Below are 16,421 nucleotides of genomic sequence, written 5' to 3'. Positions count from 1 at the left end.
ACCATAGGGGGCAGGACACTCCATGCGGGGTGTCCAAGCCTCAATTAACAGAACGCTTTGGTCATGTGATCTTTCGCCAGCAGTTTTCTGTGGTGCACTGTATAAATGGCATTGGCATCTCATTTGAACTTTGTTCATTTATATTTTGCTTCGGCTTTAAGTTGCAGTACTAATGGTATTATGTGTTATTTAATGTATATTTAATTCAGCATTTCAGATATTAAATGTCATTTTATATTTTACAGTCAGCTAAATGGTTCATTATCATGACATTTGCTTTCCATAGTTCGGCTTTCTGTTTTTGTTGCAGGCCGAGGGTTAAGTTTAGCACATGGAGTCTAAAAGGGACATATCTCATAGTTTCAATAAATAAACATTATGTATTCATTATTTGTAAATAGTAGTTTTGTCCCGCTCATTTTCTGTCAGGCATAAACAAATCTTATATAATTCCTGAAGATAATCAAAGTAAATTTGAAGAAACAAATTATATTCTGGCATTATTTGGAACATGCTTTAGAGGACTCGGCCCACAATCAGCACTTTACATTGCCTAAAGGAAATAATAATAGGAGATAACATGTAAAATTAAAATAGAAACGGCAAAATACTAAAATTTTGTGTGTGTAAATGTAAATGTGTGTAAATGTGTGTAAAACAATGAGAATAACCCGATTACTCCATCTAAGAGAGTATAATGAATCACAATTACAATTTTGGAAGTTTACAAACAAGGTCTTGTTATTCAGGACAACCTTCTGCTTATCACAATCACCATAGATCTGTGTTTCCGACACAGAAGGCGATCAGGCCTAATGACACCACCCAATCCAAGGCAGATGGTGAAGAAGCCACAAAACTCTCCTACGTACATTGTTGTTACACCACTTAAGGCATCGGTGGCATAGCTCTGTTGATGCTTTCAGAAAGGTCAGCCAAATTAAAAGCGGAAATCTAACCCTGTTCTTTTGACTCTTGGAGGATCTCCTGCTGTAGGCAATCTCTTTCACTGGTAGATTGCCAGCCCACAGGCAGAAATGGAGAATGGAGGCCGGAAGCCCTACTGGCTATTCCAAAGTATTTGTTTTAATGGGCAGTTAAAAGTCAAATAAAAGCATAGTGTATCTGTGAATTGGGAAGTTGGTTGGCAAAACATAAATCGTGTCTTTTGTTTAATCCATGCAATACATATTGTAGACTGAATTTATACTCTCTTGTAATCATTATTTCATACTTCAGAGATGTTCAGTAGGAACTACCATTCCCAGAACACAGGCTAATACACAGCCTTGTACACTTTGTCTAAAAGTATAAAATATTATTGTTCACATTTGAAAGTCAAAATGGAGAATTATTTTCTCTTAACTTTTTTTAACTTTTTTTTAACAAATAGCACCATCCTCTGTATCTTTATTCTGCTCTGATGCACTTATCTGCAAGAATCTGGTTCACATGTAACAAAAGCTGTCACCCATTTTGTTAACTTTATTTACTTTACAAGAGAGACGTACAGCATTTGGATATCAATATGGATTTGTAAATATTTTTGATACGGTTTTTGAATACGATATGGTGTGTTTTGTGTGTGGGGCACCTAGGTGATGGAGAAGTTTACGTCTCGTCTGACCCAGAACCGAGTGATGGGCCACAAGGACCTGCGCTCTCTCACCAAGTACCAGGTCATCCTGGCCAGGGAGCAGTTCAGGAAGAACCCCCCGCCACATATTAAGGTAATGCCATCATATTCTGTTATTGTATTTAGCCTCTGGTGTTGTGCATTTCAATCTCAAATGGATTTTAAGATTTAAAGATGTGTTTTGCTTTCTTTTTTAAAATGTTTTTCGTAAGTAATCACCTTTGCATTCCATATTTTGTAGTATCAGGAGATCTAGTTTTCTATCTTCAAAAAATGCAGCTCCATGTATGCATTTGCAGTTGTATCATACTCGTACAAGACCAATATAAATCAGAAATCAATGATCAATAACAAATGCTAAATACTGGTGCCTCAGTATACATCATGATCCATTCAGTAGTAGTTGGCCTTGCTAATATCATAAAACGCCGAAACAGCAGCTCCAAAACACTGTCCGAGTTCTGTTCCTTCACGAGGATCCAGTTCTTCTCCATTTCCTTTCTGCTGGTACTGAAGGCTGCTCTGTTCTCTCTGTCTCTCGGCCGTCCTCAGAGCCCCCAGCAGGGTGTAATGGAGGGGGACTTCGCCCTGACCATCAGCCTGTGCCATGGCTACGAGCTGCTGATGCAGATGGGCCTCCGCTCCCTCTTCTTCTTCATCCAGGGCATCATGGACGGCTCCAAAGGTAGGTCTACCGCATGCCAAACAAAAACTAATCCTTAATGATGCTTACTATCCTTCTTGTCATGCTAGGCCTGGCAATGCCTCACTCACATCTACTGTATAACGTGTGTGTGTGTGTGTGTGTGTGTGTGTGTGTGTGTGTGTGTGTGTGTGTGTGTGTGTGTGTGTGTGTGTGTGTGTGTGTGTGTGTGTGTGTTACTAGTGATGTCGAGGGCACGAAATGAGTTGCAGAGAACTCCAGTCTTCATGGACCTTTACAAGGAGATGGAAGCAATGTTTATGAAGTCTCCTGCTGGTAAGTGTTTTGCCTCTAATCGGTTGCCTTCAAATGAGAACACTCTTATAGGATATCCACTAGCCTTTTTTGATGACGTGTCTACGCATTGTGGGTTACATGACGTGCCGCAAGACTCATTTCCTTTTTGTATCTCATGTTTAAACATTCAACCTATTACATATATCTGCTCAACACATGTCTACCTTTTTGATATGACTTGTAGATCCTGACCAGCCGTTCATTTACAGTCATCCCAAACTGAAGAAGCTGGAAGAGGTTGTCCTGCAGCACTTCAGACTATGGGCAGAGAACTCCGCCAACAAGACTGGTGAATCTCCTGTGGCACCAGTTTTATGAGGACCTACGATAGTAGCACAACATTGTTTCAGTTAAAAGGATATATATTTTAGTGGGTTCACATTTTGATTTGAGCTGATACTTATAGCTGTTGAATCGAAATCCAAAGTCAAGCCTTATTTTTCTCTCTCTGTCTCTCTCTCTCTCTCTCTCTCTCTCTCTCTCTCTCTCTCTCTCTCTCTCTCTCACTCGGCCCTCTGTCTCGCTATCTCTCTGTGTATCTCTTTCTCTTTGTGGGTCTCTCTCTCCAGAGACCACGTCGGGTTCTGCAGAAGGAGGAGTGAGCACCCGTGTCATGATCTTCTCGTCTTTCCGCGAGAGTGTGCAGGAGATTGCTTCCATGTTGAACCAGCATGCACCGCTGATCAGGGTCATGACCTTTATGGGCCAGGCCTCGGCGGGTAAGGGGGTCAAAGGATTCACCCAGAAGGAGCAGTTAGAGGTATGGAGGAAAGCAAATATTGGGCTTCTGCTTGGCTTTCAAAGCACGTTGCTGGCCTGTGCTGCACTGTGTGCATTTCTAACTGAATCCATCACTGTTGTGAACCAGAGTTTATCTGGCCCTTTTTCTCCACCAACCAAATGGCAATTTTGAGATAGAAAATATTTCCTTAGGTGATTGAGGCATGTATGGATGGGTTTTAGCTACTGTCGGGGCGACCGTAGCTCAGGAAGTAGAGCGGGTTGACTGGTAACCTGAAGGTTGCTAGTTTGAACCCCGGCTCCTACTAGCCGAGTGTCGAGGTGTCCCTGAGCAAGACACCTAACCTTAACTGCTCCTGACAAGCTGGCTGTCTCCCTGCGTGGTTGACTCCGCCGTCGGTGTGTGAATGTGTGAATGAAAAACGTCAGCAAAATCACCTAAATGTTTTAATGTTTCAGTTAATTTACATTTGGAACAAAAAGATGAGTGAAACCAACAAGGTGACTCTGCAGGTTTAATGGCTGGTCCTATTCCGATACTTTCCAACAAGGACTTTTATAAAAAGTTTATTTACCCAACACAAATGTCAAACTTGAATTGACTAAGTCAATGAAAACCATTGTTAGAAAGGGTTGTTTCTTCCTTGGAGTGGCCCCGGGGTTCGACTGTAGATGTAGCTCACAAAGAAGGAGCTTGTGTGTCAATATGAGGTCCTTGCTATCCTCAATCTCTTCACATTCCGCGTGTTCATCTTGTTCTTATTGCTCAGTGTTTTGACCAAAACATGGCAGACTTCCAATAGGGCATTTTTAATAGACAGCATGAAAATACAAATCCAAACCTCATTCTCTGCTGTAACTCTGGATGTGGGATTTATCTGGTATCCTTCTTCTTGTTTCCCACCCTAGTATTGGGATTGCTAAATATGTATATTTTAAGAATCTCCTGGCTCACTGCAGGTCTGCTATCACAGATGTATTAATTATTTATTCTTGTATATATTGCCATATTCCTTGGTTTTAACTGTAGGAAACCTTTCTTTCTTACCGATGTTTGACATGCTGGCAAATTGACCTTCCCACATACAACGTAGAAAGATAGCATTGAGTCCAATCTCCTTCTACATCACACCTTTACACCTCATTTAAAAAATGGTTTCAGTTCATTTAATTGAGTATTTTTTGCCGTTTTCAAATCCATTGCAATAGTAGCACGGCTCCAAGACTCAAGAGTTGTATTGGTCACATACATATACAAGGTATGCCGTGAAATGAAAAGTGGTTGTGCCTGCAGAGATTGTGCAACATTCAAAATACAAAAATAAGGTGACAAACAGAATAAAAATAAGAAGTAAAATCACACTTAAAACAATAAGCCCTATACAGAGCAACCAATCTGTAAACAGTTTAAAAATGATTAACCAACAGACATCCCTCACACCTTTCATTCAGCTATCTCTCCCTCAATCTCCTAGGTGGTGCGTAGTTTCCGCCAGGGGGGCTTCAACACGCTGGTGTCGACGTGCGTGGGGGAGGAGGGGCTGGACATCGGCGAGGTGGACCTCATCGTGTGCTTCGACGCCCAGAAGAGCCCCATCCGCCTGGTGCAGCGCATGGGCCGCACCGGGCGGAAGCGACGGGGCCGCATCGTGGTGATCCTGGCCGAGGGCCGCGAGGAGAGGGTGAGCGTCTGCGTCGTGAGAGGCTGACGATGAGGACCAAGCGTTGTCTTCCCTCCCAAAAGAGTAATGTTGAAGTTATGATGTTTATTTCCGTGGCATACCACACAAGTGGACCATCACCACACAGGATTACAAGACACCGCTATAACTACACAAAGAGTGTAGTACATACGCAATCAAAATACACTATACAATACAATATACAACACATCCGGCACCGGATAAACACACAGAAACACACGCCTTTTCAATAAGGTCAGCAATCACAAATGTTCTATATTTGAATAAGCAAGCTATCATATCTGTGTCATGCATATAATTTATTTATTTAATATCGACTTTCTTGAATAACCTTTGTCGCAAATCATGCAAATTTTTTTTTTTTACATTTTCAATTACATTGAGCTCACAAAAGTTAAACAGTCTATTCTAAATATTTTCCTCGACAGACCTACAACCAGAGCCAAAGCAGCAAGCAGAGCGTGCACAAGTCCATCGTGGGCAACCAGAACAGCTTCCGCATGTACCCCAACAACCCTCGCATGCTGCCCGAGGGAGTGACCCCGACTCTGCATAAGATGCACATCACCAGCGGCCGGTTCGACCACGGCGACAGCAGCGGCGGTGGCGGCAGGCGGGGCTCGGGAGGTCGGAAATCCAGCTCCAAGGTCCAGACCCCCCTGATCCACCCACAGAACCTAGGTCGGTGTGACCGACCCCTCACACATCCACTTCCCACAAACCTGTCATAATTGGGTTTTCTCTGTGCTTCAACTAAATTGGGGACCAAGTTTGCAGTGTGGACATTTTTTCTGGTTTCCTGTGCACACTTGAGAATGCACTATTGATGCACTTTAAGGCATCACACAAACATATTTTTCACTTTCCCTGGATGTTTCTTGGACATGTGTGTTTCCTTATATTTTGGTGTGTGTGTGTGTGTGTGTGTGTGTGTGTGTGTGTGTGTGTGTGTGTGTGTGTGTGTGTGTGTGTGTGTGTGTGTGTGTGTGCGCGTGTTCTTTGATGCGTGCTCTGGTATATGATGTGTGTGCCTTGTAGCGGTGTGTCAGAGCAGCGTGAGGTCGGATGGATTCCTGAGCCCGGCAGAGTATTCCCTGTGGGCCTCCACCATGAGGCTGAGGGAGGACGAGGCTCAGCCGACCCTGAGGCCATCGCACTTCCTGTCCCTGCCGTGCACTCACACGCCCACTGTGAGCTGTCTTCCATTCTCTATTCCTCACTTTAGTTTCATTATTTTTCTTTCTTTAATCGTTAGTTAGTTCGTTCATTCTTTTTCTTTCTTTCTTTCTTTCTTTCTTTCTTTCTTTCTTCCATTCCCCTGTCTGAATATTTAATCCTAAAGAATCATGTAATGGTGTGCTGTAGTGTTTTTTAAAATGGCCCCCTTCCTCCCCCTCTTGTTATCTGAAGCCCCCCAGGGCGACAGACTCCCCTGGGAGTGGCCCTGGGGCCAGAGAGATGTCCTTATGGGAGTGGAGGCACTGGCAGAACCGCGCCATGCCCACCCACTCGGTGGACCACTCGGCCCGCTGTCGTCACTTCATCCAGGTGATGGAGCTCATAGACCGCCTGCGAGAAGAGAGCCCTGAGGTGAGAACCACGACAGCAGCGGTGATGATCTCATTGTTCAGAAATCATTTAAATAGATGTTCTTTTAGGAGCATTCTGGCCTTCACTGGCTTAAGATGAAACAACCAGGAGCTTAAGACTGAGCGCTCACTGTCTAAACTATTTTACAATCAAAAAACTAAGAATGAACAGTGAAAGAGAAGTCTCGAAGGAGTCAGCTGAGTGGCATGTGAAGGCAGCGATTTTTGGAGCATGGACAAGAGAGATGTCTGATTCAATACACAATAAAGTCACACACACACACACACACACACACACACACACAATGCTATATTATAAAACAATGACATAGCTGCTTACTTAGTAATTTAGCAGTATTTTTATCAAAAGCAGCTTAAAATTACTTTTTTATGTTTCAGGTTAGGCATCTTGGCAAATAATGCTGTTATTTTCTCCATCCATAGTGTTGGGAAATAAATTAATAATAATAATCGTGAAACCGTCAAACCATGGCTTTCCCTCCGACTAATCGTACCATCAAAATCTATAGTCGTTGCATCCCTTCTTGGAATCCTGCCCCGACTGCTGTTTTGTGATGTGTCAGTGTGTATGAAGGCGTGTGTGTTTTATGACACACATGCCTTCTATGACATCCCTTTGCTAATTTCAAGGGAGTTTTTTCTTGCCCTTGTGGGGGCTTGGGTAAAGGGGGGTGTCATAAATATTTGACCTGTTAAGCCCTTTGAGACTGTAATGGTGATTAAGGGCTATACAATAAAATTGAATTGAATTGAAATTATGATGTGCATATGCGTACTCCCATATGCTACTGTTTTTGAACGTTTGGGATTTAATCTCAGCTCATCAAATTGCAACTGTTTTTAGTTTTTTTAATTTATATTTATTTTATTTGTTTTGCTCGATTTGTCCTTGTAAATGAGGGAAACCTCAATGCCCTATGAGTGTAAATAAAGGCTTGACATGAAATTAAATATGCATCGAATGTGTCTTGCTCAGGGAGGATGCAGTTACGAAAAGGAGCTTCTCCCTCACCTCCACAAGGGGGATGTCATCGGCCTCCTCAAGGACGGACAGGCAGAGAAACCCTCCAAGAGACCAACCAAGATGAACCCCAAGGCCTGCGGCACCAAGGGCAAAAGCAAGAGCTCCAGCCGGTCTGCGAGCGAACTGGAGGGTATCGGTGAGGAGGAGGAGGTCAGGGATAACGGCAGAGGGATCCGGTCATTCTCGCCATCGACCACCGTCCGGGATAAGCCTCTAATGGAAGACGACCCAGATTTCCTGGGTTTCAGAGATGAAGGACAGTCAAACCACGGCCCCGGAAGGATTCCAGAGACGCGGCATGACTGCATCGTTGAACCCGAGGACGACAACATTTCCGAGAATAATCATTCGTCCCTCTGCGATCTCGTGGGTGAACCACCTCCCGTCATCGGCGACCACGACAATGACCCAGGGCTCGAGGAAATCATTGAATTCCAGACCACGTTTTACCTACCCAGAGGAGTTCCCGTGGTTTCTTCCTCTCACAAATCCCTCCCAGAGGGACAGAAATCGGAGCGTCTGAGGGTGATATTGGCCAACGTGGCGGAGCTGCTGTCCAGGTCCCCCCCACCGTTACCCTTAGACTTTGTCATAGAGGAGGACATGTTGGAGATTGGGTCACCTGACCCCCCAATCACTACCTCACTTCCTCCTTCCCCTGAACAGGTGCTGAGCGAACAGGAAGAGCAACATCAGCCCCTCATCCAGGTCAACTTTGACCTCGATTTAGATGATGATGATGATGATGATGTCATAGATTGTGGGGATGTCATGATGAAGAATGACGACCCTTGTGCCGACTATGCGTGGGATGTTCCCGGTACCTCCAAGCCTATCCTTAATCCTCTGGAACCTGAAATTGAAAGTGTAGCCGACAGCCCGAGCTGGGACGAGGTGTTTGGTTATGAAATGGACCACAATGGACCAAGAGATGAGGTTTTTGTTGATGATGAACTCAGCAACCAGGATTTCAATCAGCAGGTGGATGATCGTGGCAAAGCAGCAAAGTGTACGGGGAGAAGGACCGAAGAAGCGGTCGGACGCCGGGATGGGGATGTGAACGCTGGGAAAATGCCAGCAGGACCGTTGCTCGTTGAGCAGCAAGCCCCGTGTCGAGTGGCCGGGCCGAGTTATGCAACCGTCTTGGACGAGAGCATGGATCTGTTTAGCGACGACGAGGCATTCCTGCGAATGACTATCCCGGAATTATCCACACCGGAGGACAGCTTCGCGGAAGACGCATTGCCACATCCCAAACACCTCGCTGATGGCGTGAAACACACCGAACCAAACATCTCACATTTTGCGGTGGTGAGTGCATGTGACGCTATAGACTTAACCGAAAGTGTGCGTAGACAACGGGCAAACTGCTCAGAGATGTCTTCTTTCTCTGGTACGAAGCCCATGGCGATCCCAGCGACCCACAGCCTGCAACCCACGCACAGAGTCGTAAAAACACCACTACACGGTCACGATAAGACACTGCCTACCACGTCGGAAACGTCTCCAGACTCGCACAACGCGGCACCAAGTGGCCACGGAGCAGACGCGCTCATTTCACATGCCGGGCTAGGTTGTATTGACAATGCTTCTACCGCAGAACAACCAAACTTGGTTTCGTTAGACGGCTCCAGTGATTTGTTCCCTGTGAACTTTGACCTGGGATATTCTCTGGATGACTCTGAGGAGGAAGCAGTGCAGGAAGAGGGTGAGAATGTGGTTATTGTATCTGTCATGAATGCCTCAACCCCCCGGAAGGAGCAGGAACTAGGTGAGGTGTGTTCAGCGATGCCCCTGCCACCCATCCCCGGCTCTTCCACCCCTCTCCACGGCCACCGCGGACCAATCAGACCGGGGTCCTGTGGGCGCGGACTACCTACCCCCATATCTCATTCGGTCCCCCGCCGAGAGGGGGAAATCAGTCACATCCTGGCCACACCGTTGTCCTCTCAGGGCGGGCCTCTCGCGTCCCCCATCGCATGGGGGACTCTGAAGCGGACTCTCCTCCCCGGTCCTTCGCTCTGCCCGCTGGGCGGTCTGAAGCAGGAGAAGGAGGGCCCCAGCAGTGAGGCCAAGAGGCCCAACACAAGCCGGGCCAGAGCATTCGGCATGGAGGACAGCAGGGGAGCCAAGCCTTTGCCCAGCCAGCCTGCTGATCCAGGTGGGTTTACCCTTGCAAATAGTTCTTGCATCCTCTCATGTTTGAAGTGATCTGATGTGTGCGAGTCTATCAGTCTCTTGGCTACCCAGTGCAGCCTTTGAGTTTCATGAGGATTCGTTAAGATTTCTTGTGTCTGAAAAAACTTTTTCTTTATGCTCTGTATAGAATACAAAATGCTTGTTGGAAAACGTTTTTTGTAGAGCAAGCTTTGTTTAAAACGGATGAATGCTGGAGCACAATGTAGTTGACCTTGTTTAAAGGATCTGGCAAGATATCTGTCAATTGCCTTTTGCCTGTTTTACCCAGATCCAGAGTTGTTTGATTCTAAATTCACCATTGTGCATCTAAAACGGGAGTTCGCTGGGTGAGCATTTGATTTTCCGTTAGCCGCTTTCATTGACCTTAACGGTTACAGTAGCCTAGCTCCTGTTCATGTAAAGGCAATTACACTTTCCAAAGATTTCCCGATATGTCCGGAAAAATCGGTGCCTGTTACAACACAACAAGATCGTAGTTTGTCTTTCCGTGCTGTGATCTGGGTAAGACAGGAAAATGGCAATTCACAGATATTTTGACATATCCCTTTGAGACCAGGCGGTAAAGACCACTATTATGCTGCCCTGTTCTGCCCAGCTCTGTCTGACAGCGAGGAGAAGGCCCCGATCAACAGGAGAAAACGTCCGACCAGGGATAACCCGCTGTATTCACCAAATGAGGTGGGCCTATGCTTTTGATGCAAACTAGCACTGTCAGATAAAATATGCGTGCTTGACTTGTAAACAAACGCACAATCTGCTAACATTCACCAACATGCAATTGGTTTGTAACATTCATTTGTTCAGTCTGCTGTCACACACTTGTAATATCTATGTCGACACGTTTAGGATCAAACAAGTGATTTGCTGTGAATAAATGTAGCAGACCCTTTTACTCAAAGCAACGCACTGTGGATTTCCGAAAGGGGTATAGGCATCTTGCTAAATGATACTTACAGGTAGGCTTTTGGATGTGTGTCAAACACAGTAGACCAGAGTCGACTGTCCTGCTATGATACTGAATCGATAGGACAAATCAATGGCCCATTCCCGATGGACGCTATTATCGACAGGAAAGTCACTGTGAATGTATGGAGCAGTGTTGAAGCTGGCACAGCCTGGTGCTTATATATATGTCACATTTGCCTTTATGATGTTACCAAACCACTCCTGGTCAATGCATTCAATGGACACAGAAACACAATGGTACTCCCCCATTTAGAAACCCAGTATGGCCGTCAACCAGGTGGTCAATCCATCCATTACATAATAGATTTTAAGTGATAAACAATTATATAACAAAATGTGGCTATCTGATGACTACTTGGGCGTTTCAATTAACTTCCATATCCTGTATCTAGGTGCCAGAAAGTACCCTTGGCTTGGCAACTGGAGCCGAAGGTCTTATCTGGCCAGTCGATACCAGTGTTACAACACAAAACAATTAGGTCCTCCTTTCAGATGGACATTGGATGTTAGAGAAAGAAAACAAAAGGGTAAAATGTTATGCATATGTCTACGTTTGTGTCTTGGTTCTCTGTATGCTGCTGCAGTCCAAGATGTTTAGCCATGTGGATTCCCCCGTTATGGTGAAGAGGAAGAAGGTTGCAGTTTTGAACATAGTAAGATTTGATGTTATATTGTATTGGTATTTATTTGTTTAACATTTAATTTGATCAAAACCTTTATACAAATCACTGAATAAAATTCAATGAATATGGTTTATCTGTGCTGATGTAAATAATACTGATCAAAATAGTAAAAATTGACCTTGTATCTTGTTTCGCTGTGTGCTCCTTCTAGTCGAATATATTTAGCGATTTGGGGAAAATCCTGTTATCATGATAAAGAAAAATGCTGAATAAAGTTAGACATCCTATCCCTTAGTGTTATGTTAGTTTTTTGTATTATACTACAGCTTTATTCTATACCTTATAGTCAAATCATTTAATATAATGGTTATGTTATATCTGTACTCTCTAATCTATATAATGCACCTTTAGCTTTAATAGTTTTAGTCAGGGTTGAACTTCTCCTGTGTGTTCAGTCCGATGAGGTGCTGGAGGGAGCCATGTCCGACGATGACTTCCAGAACGACTCGCACAAGCCCCGCCCCTCAAGACCCACCAGGCCAATCCAACAGCAGGGAAAAACGCAGGTCTGTCCATGGAAATAACAGCAGCCTATCAGACACTTTGCTCGTACTTTACTCGAGACGTCGACTCCCAACATAACATCGAGCGTGTTGGAGTTATGCACGTCGTCATGGCCCGGGCTTGGTGGGCATGTTCATTGATGTTAGTCTGCCTATAATTTCAACTGTTACGATAAAACCGACCAAAGCAACATTTGGATAGTCTAGTCCAGGGGTCGGCAACCTTTTCAACATGCAGTGCCAGTTTGACATTTCCTCGTTAATGAGTGTGCCTTAAGCAACAATATATTAAAAATTAAGCTGAATTTTGACACAGCGACCAAAAACATTTCCAGAAGACCTGGAATTGTACTATTTCCATATAGTCCACAATCATGCGTCAACATTTTAAATGTTTTTATGGTTGTTATATTTGCAACATGGGCTTACAAATTATACTTACATTACAGAAACATTCAGAAACTCATTCAAAAACATATTTGCACTGTGAGAAATGTAAAAAACGAGAATATATGAGAATGTTGGAGCATCCACATCAATAACTTTAAGACATGTACAGCTTTGCAAAACCATGTGAAGGCAATGCATACAGGCCACTTGCAACAATATTTTAAATATTTTCTTCTCTATTACTCACAACATAGGTTTAAAAACTATTAATTGATCCCATTTCAGAACACTGCTTTCTGTAACTAATTTGAACTTATTTGCACTGGGAGGAAATGCCAAAACAGAATAAAGTGCAATAAAGTGTGCCAATGATTATGCTGCCCTGTGCCAGTGGTGGCACGCGTGCCTAGGGTTGCCGACCCCTGGTCTAGTCGATGGCAGATGAGGAAAATATTTTTTAAACCTCTTAATTTGTTGTTCACTTTGTCAGTCGCTGCTTCCATGAAACACTACCGTATTGTATTGTGTATCTTGGTTCCCATGGTTCCTTTTATCAGAAGTCCAAGCGACGAGGGGGGGGGCGGCTCTTTCTGGACGAGGAGGTGGCGCTATCAGACGAGGAGGGGGAGGGGATGTCATCTGACGAAGAGGACGGTTACCACCTCAACCAGTCTCTGGAAGGCTTCGTCGTGGACAACTCAAACGTTTCCCAGGGGCTCAGTGGTTAGTTGATTAGCTTAACTAGACCCCCTTAGTGGTCAAAGTAACAGTATTATGTGAAGTGCTTACATATTACTGATTGATTTGTATTTGTAGAACGTTATTTAATTCTATGAGCAATTATTAAGAACCCCTTATTGCACGGATTCTAATCTTACACCCCCATTATAAGTACGACCAGACACTAATGTTATGTTGTGTGACTGACACATCTCCATTCAATCACATTCAATGTGTAGAGTGTAAAAAAGTACCAATAGGTAAACAATGCGTAACGTATGCATAACACCTTTGTCTCTTCTAGAATCGGAGATGCACGGGATGTATCTGAAGTCCTTGAGAAGCCCAGTGGCCGCCGGGCACAGGTTCAAGATGGTCTACAAACCCTCCCACAACGTGGACATCTTCTCCCAGGTGCTGAACCACACTCCAACCTTAAAAAGGGGGTCGGAAACATGGCCGGCTATTAACTTTCAGACCTACATATAACCTCCTTTGCGATGTCATCTATTTTTACACGGATGCATGGTGGATGAGTAAGCCTACCATTGGAGGCTTGAAGGCTTATCAATGCATCATACATCTAGGTGGACAATCCCACCGGTGATATCACCATGGGCAGTCACACCCGGAGGTAAAATAGGGGCCGTTTAAGTTCAAAGACAAAGCGAGAACAATGCGTTGATAATTCGCCAACGATTCACTTTACAGATGCTTTCATCCAAGGCAACCCAGTCACCTGCATTTTTAGAGGCATGTCGTTAAAGAGAAGGCGGGGGTTATTCGTCTTATTCAGCCTACAGCTGCACCGCAATCATCAGGGTTTGAACCCGGAACTAGGGCTGGGCGATATATCGAATATATGCGATGTATCGCGAGATGTTCTCCAGGCGATGTATAAAATGCCCCTGTCGCGAACATCGAATACAAATTGGCACGTAATGTTTCTTTTTGCCGCCGCCGGCATAGTCGTTGTGTTCCCTTCTCTCGCTCTTTCCTGTGGCTCTCTGCCTCACAGACTCATATGCATTTAACACACTCACTCCCCCCGCGAGATTCTAGGATTCTACGCGCGTGTGTGACGGTCGCGTGTGTGACGTCACACACGCGACCGGTGAGTGAGAACAGCGACCGGTCACTCATCTCCTACCGTTGAGTGAGAACAGCGAGAGACAGAAAAGATGATGGAAACGGAGGATTTGGTTTCAAAAAAAGGATAGTACAGGATCCGTCGTCTTGCAGTGGTTTGGCTACCGAAAGGAAGATGTGGATCAAAAAACGGCTTTGAGCTCTGTTTTTGCTCGAAAATAATTAACGGTTTTAATAAATGCTGTGTTGGTAAATCTAACTTGCTGTGATTTTCCTTTTCTTATGTGCAAGTTCTAAATTCTTCCAATAGAAAGCACTAATGAGTTTAAACAATATGTTGTTTCATGTAATCTACATGCAGACTTATGTTTCAGGAATACTCGAATTATTATATCATGTAGTAACATTATGCCAGACATGGTTGATTCGAGCATTTATGATGTGCTCTAGAGGAGATTCAAAATATATCGAGATATATATCGTGTATCGAGATATAGTAAAAAAATATCGAGATATTCATTTTGGCCCATATCGCCCAGCCCTACCCGGAACCCAACCTGACCAATCGACTATCCTGCAACGCCCGCCTTTCCTGATTCCCGTCACTTCTCCTCTCACTCTCCCCAGGTTCCCGAGTTGGACGAGACCTATGCAAGGGACAGCTTTGTGGTGGGCAGTGAGGAGGAGGAGGAGGAGGAGGAGGAGGAGGAGGAGGAGGAAGGAGGCACTGAGGATGAGGTTGTGGCTCTCCCAGAGGTCTCGTACGTGGACGGGAGGAAGCAGTACACCACCAGGCGCCAGGTGCTGCTGCACCACATGAGGTCCAAGGCGGGTTCTTCCGGCCGCCGTGGGGCGGGACACAGGGGTGCCCCGCCGAAGCCGGATGAGACCGGCAAGCGGTCACGCATCGTGAAGGTTCAGGACTCCAGTGAAGAGGAGGAGGAGGAGAAGGAGGGAGAGGAGGCCGCTGTTGTTAACTCCAACGCCGCCACCCTCTTCAAGCCATCTGCAGCACTAAATGATTTGACCCTGGACAAACCTCCACAACGACAAAATGGTTCCTCCTCCTCCTCCTCCACTATAGCATCCAAGATCTCCTCCCTAAGCAGGAAGACGCCCCTCCCTTCCAGTACGGGCTTGTTTAGAGAAAGGTATTCGGTCGTTCTTTTTCTATCCACCATGCCCCATCCTTTAGGGTAGCAGACTAATGGACTTATGCAGAGTGACATGCTTTACTTCTACCAGCAGGTGTCGCCAGAGGTTAGAAAACCAGGCCCGGTTGTCTGAGGAGCTCGACTTTGAGGAGTCCGAGTCCATGTTAGCCCCACGGAAACCACCACAGGTAGCCTCACCAGTCTGAAGAGTCGTCCAATGTCTCCCTAAAGAAAAACAAGGATGGTGTATTTTGGATAGCTGTATGTCTATTTCACCAATTGCTGAAGCCAATGGCTTGCCATTTGGAATTTCAGTTACAAGCTGATTGGCTTTAGGTAAATGGGAATGGGCAGATCACGGCTGACTTGTTTAACTGGCTCGGTTAAAATGGTTAAACCAGGGTTTAGTTGTTTTTCCGTTTCCATTTAAACCTGCATGAGACAGCAAACCTTACGTTAGTATGTGTACGTGTATGTTATATGACATCACACATGTTTCTTCATTAGATTAAGTTGATAGTGGACGCGGTGTTACAAACAGCTCCTTTGATGTACCACAAAACCACTGATCCATATGATGTGATATGATGTTTCCTTCCCTAGACGACCACATCCACCCTGTCGTCGTGTCCCCAGCCCTACAAGCCTTTCGGTCATGCTTTATCGACGGACAAACCCTCCATGCTTTCCCCTGCCACCCCCACCACCACCACCACCACCAACAGTACCCCCACCACCCCTGCCACCGTCTGCATCCTGGTGGACAGCCGCTGCATCAGCAGCAGTGCGGACCTGGTGAGCGGCCTGCGGCAGCACCACTCCATCAACGTGCACGTGTGCTCGCTGGACAGCAACTACTTTGTGCTCAGCAACCGCATGGTGGCGGAGCGCCACAGCCAGTCGGAGCTGGCCGGCGTTCAGAACCGGAAACGACTGGTCAAGAGGTGAACGCCTGCCTGCAGGGCCTGTTCGAGCGCGCCTGCTTCATCGTGGAGAGGACCCC

At 45.3% G+C, this 16,421-nt stretch overlaps 1 protein-coding gene across 1 annotated transcript in view; it reads left to right on the top strand.

The window, feature by feature from the left end:
- Positions 1 to 16,421, top strand: part of fancm (FA complementation group M) — a 29,624-nt gene that overhangs the window by 11,434 nt on the left and 1,769 nt on the right. Inside the window, 19 exon segments of the mRNA XM_079751922.1 lie at positions 1,599 to 1,730; positions 2,189 to 2,321; positions 2,523 to 2,615; positions 2,821 to 2,925; positions 3,206 to 3,396; positions 4,853 to 5,059; positions 5,509 to 5,761; positions 6,119 to 6,270; positions 6,491 to 6,670; positions 7,667 to 9,875; positions 10,509 to 10,591; positions 11,464 to 11,532; positions 11,958 to 12,068; positions 13,013 to 13,178; positions 13,480 to 13,589; positions 14,892 to 15,415; positions 15,510 to 15,606; positions 16,022 to 16,355; positions 16,358 to 16,421. The exon segment at positions 16,358 to 16,421 is cut by the window's right edge and continues 11 nt beyond it. Of these exon segments, the coding sequence (XP_079608048.1) occupies positions 1,599 to 1,730; positions 2,189 to 2,321; positions 2,523 to 2,615; positions 2,821 to 2,925; positions 3,206 to 3,396; positions 4,853 to 5,059; positions 5,509 to 5,761; positions 6,119 to 6,270; positions 6,491 to 6,670; positions 7,667 to 9,875; positions 10,509 to 10,591; positions 11,464 to 11,532; positions 11,958 to 12,068; positions 13,013 to 13,178; positions 13,480 to 13,589; positions 14,892 to 15,415; positions 15,510 to 15,606; positions 16,022 to 16,355; positions 16,358 to 16,421 (5,213 nt within the window).

The sequence above is a fragment of the Pollachius pollachius genome (genome assembly GCF_949987615.1).
Source record: "Pollachius pollachius genome assembly, chromosome: 15".
NCBI classification, from domain to species: Eukaryota; Metazoa; Chordata; class Actinopteri; order Gadiformes; family Gadidae; genus Pollachius; species Pollachius pollachius.
This window is presented reverse-complemented; position numbering and strand designations above follow the sequence as displayed.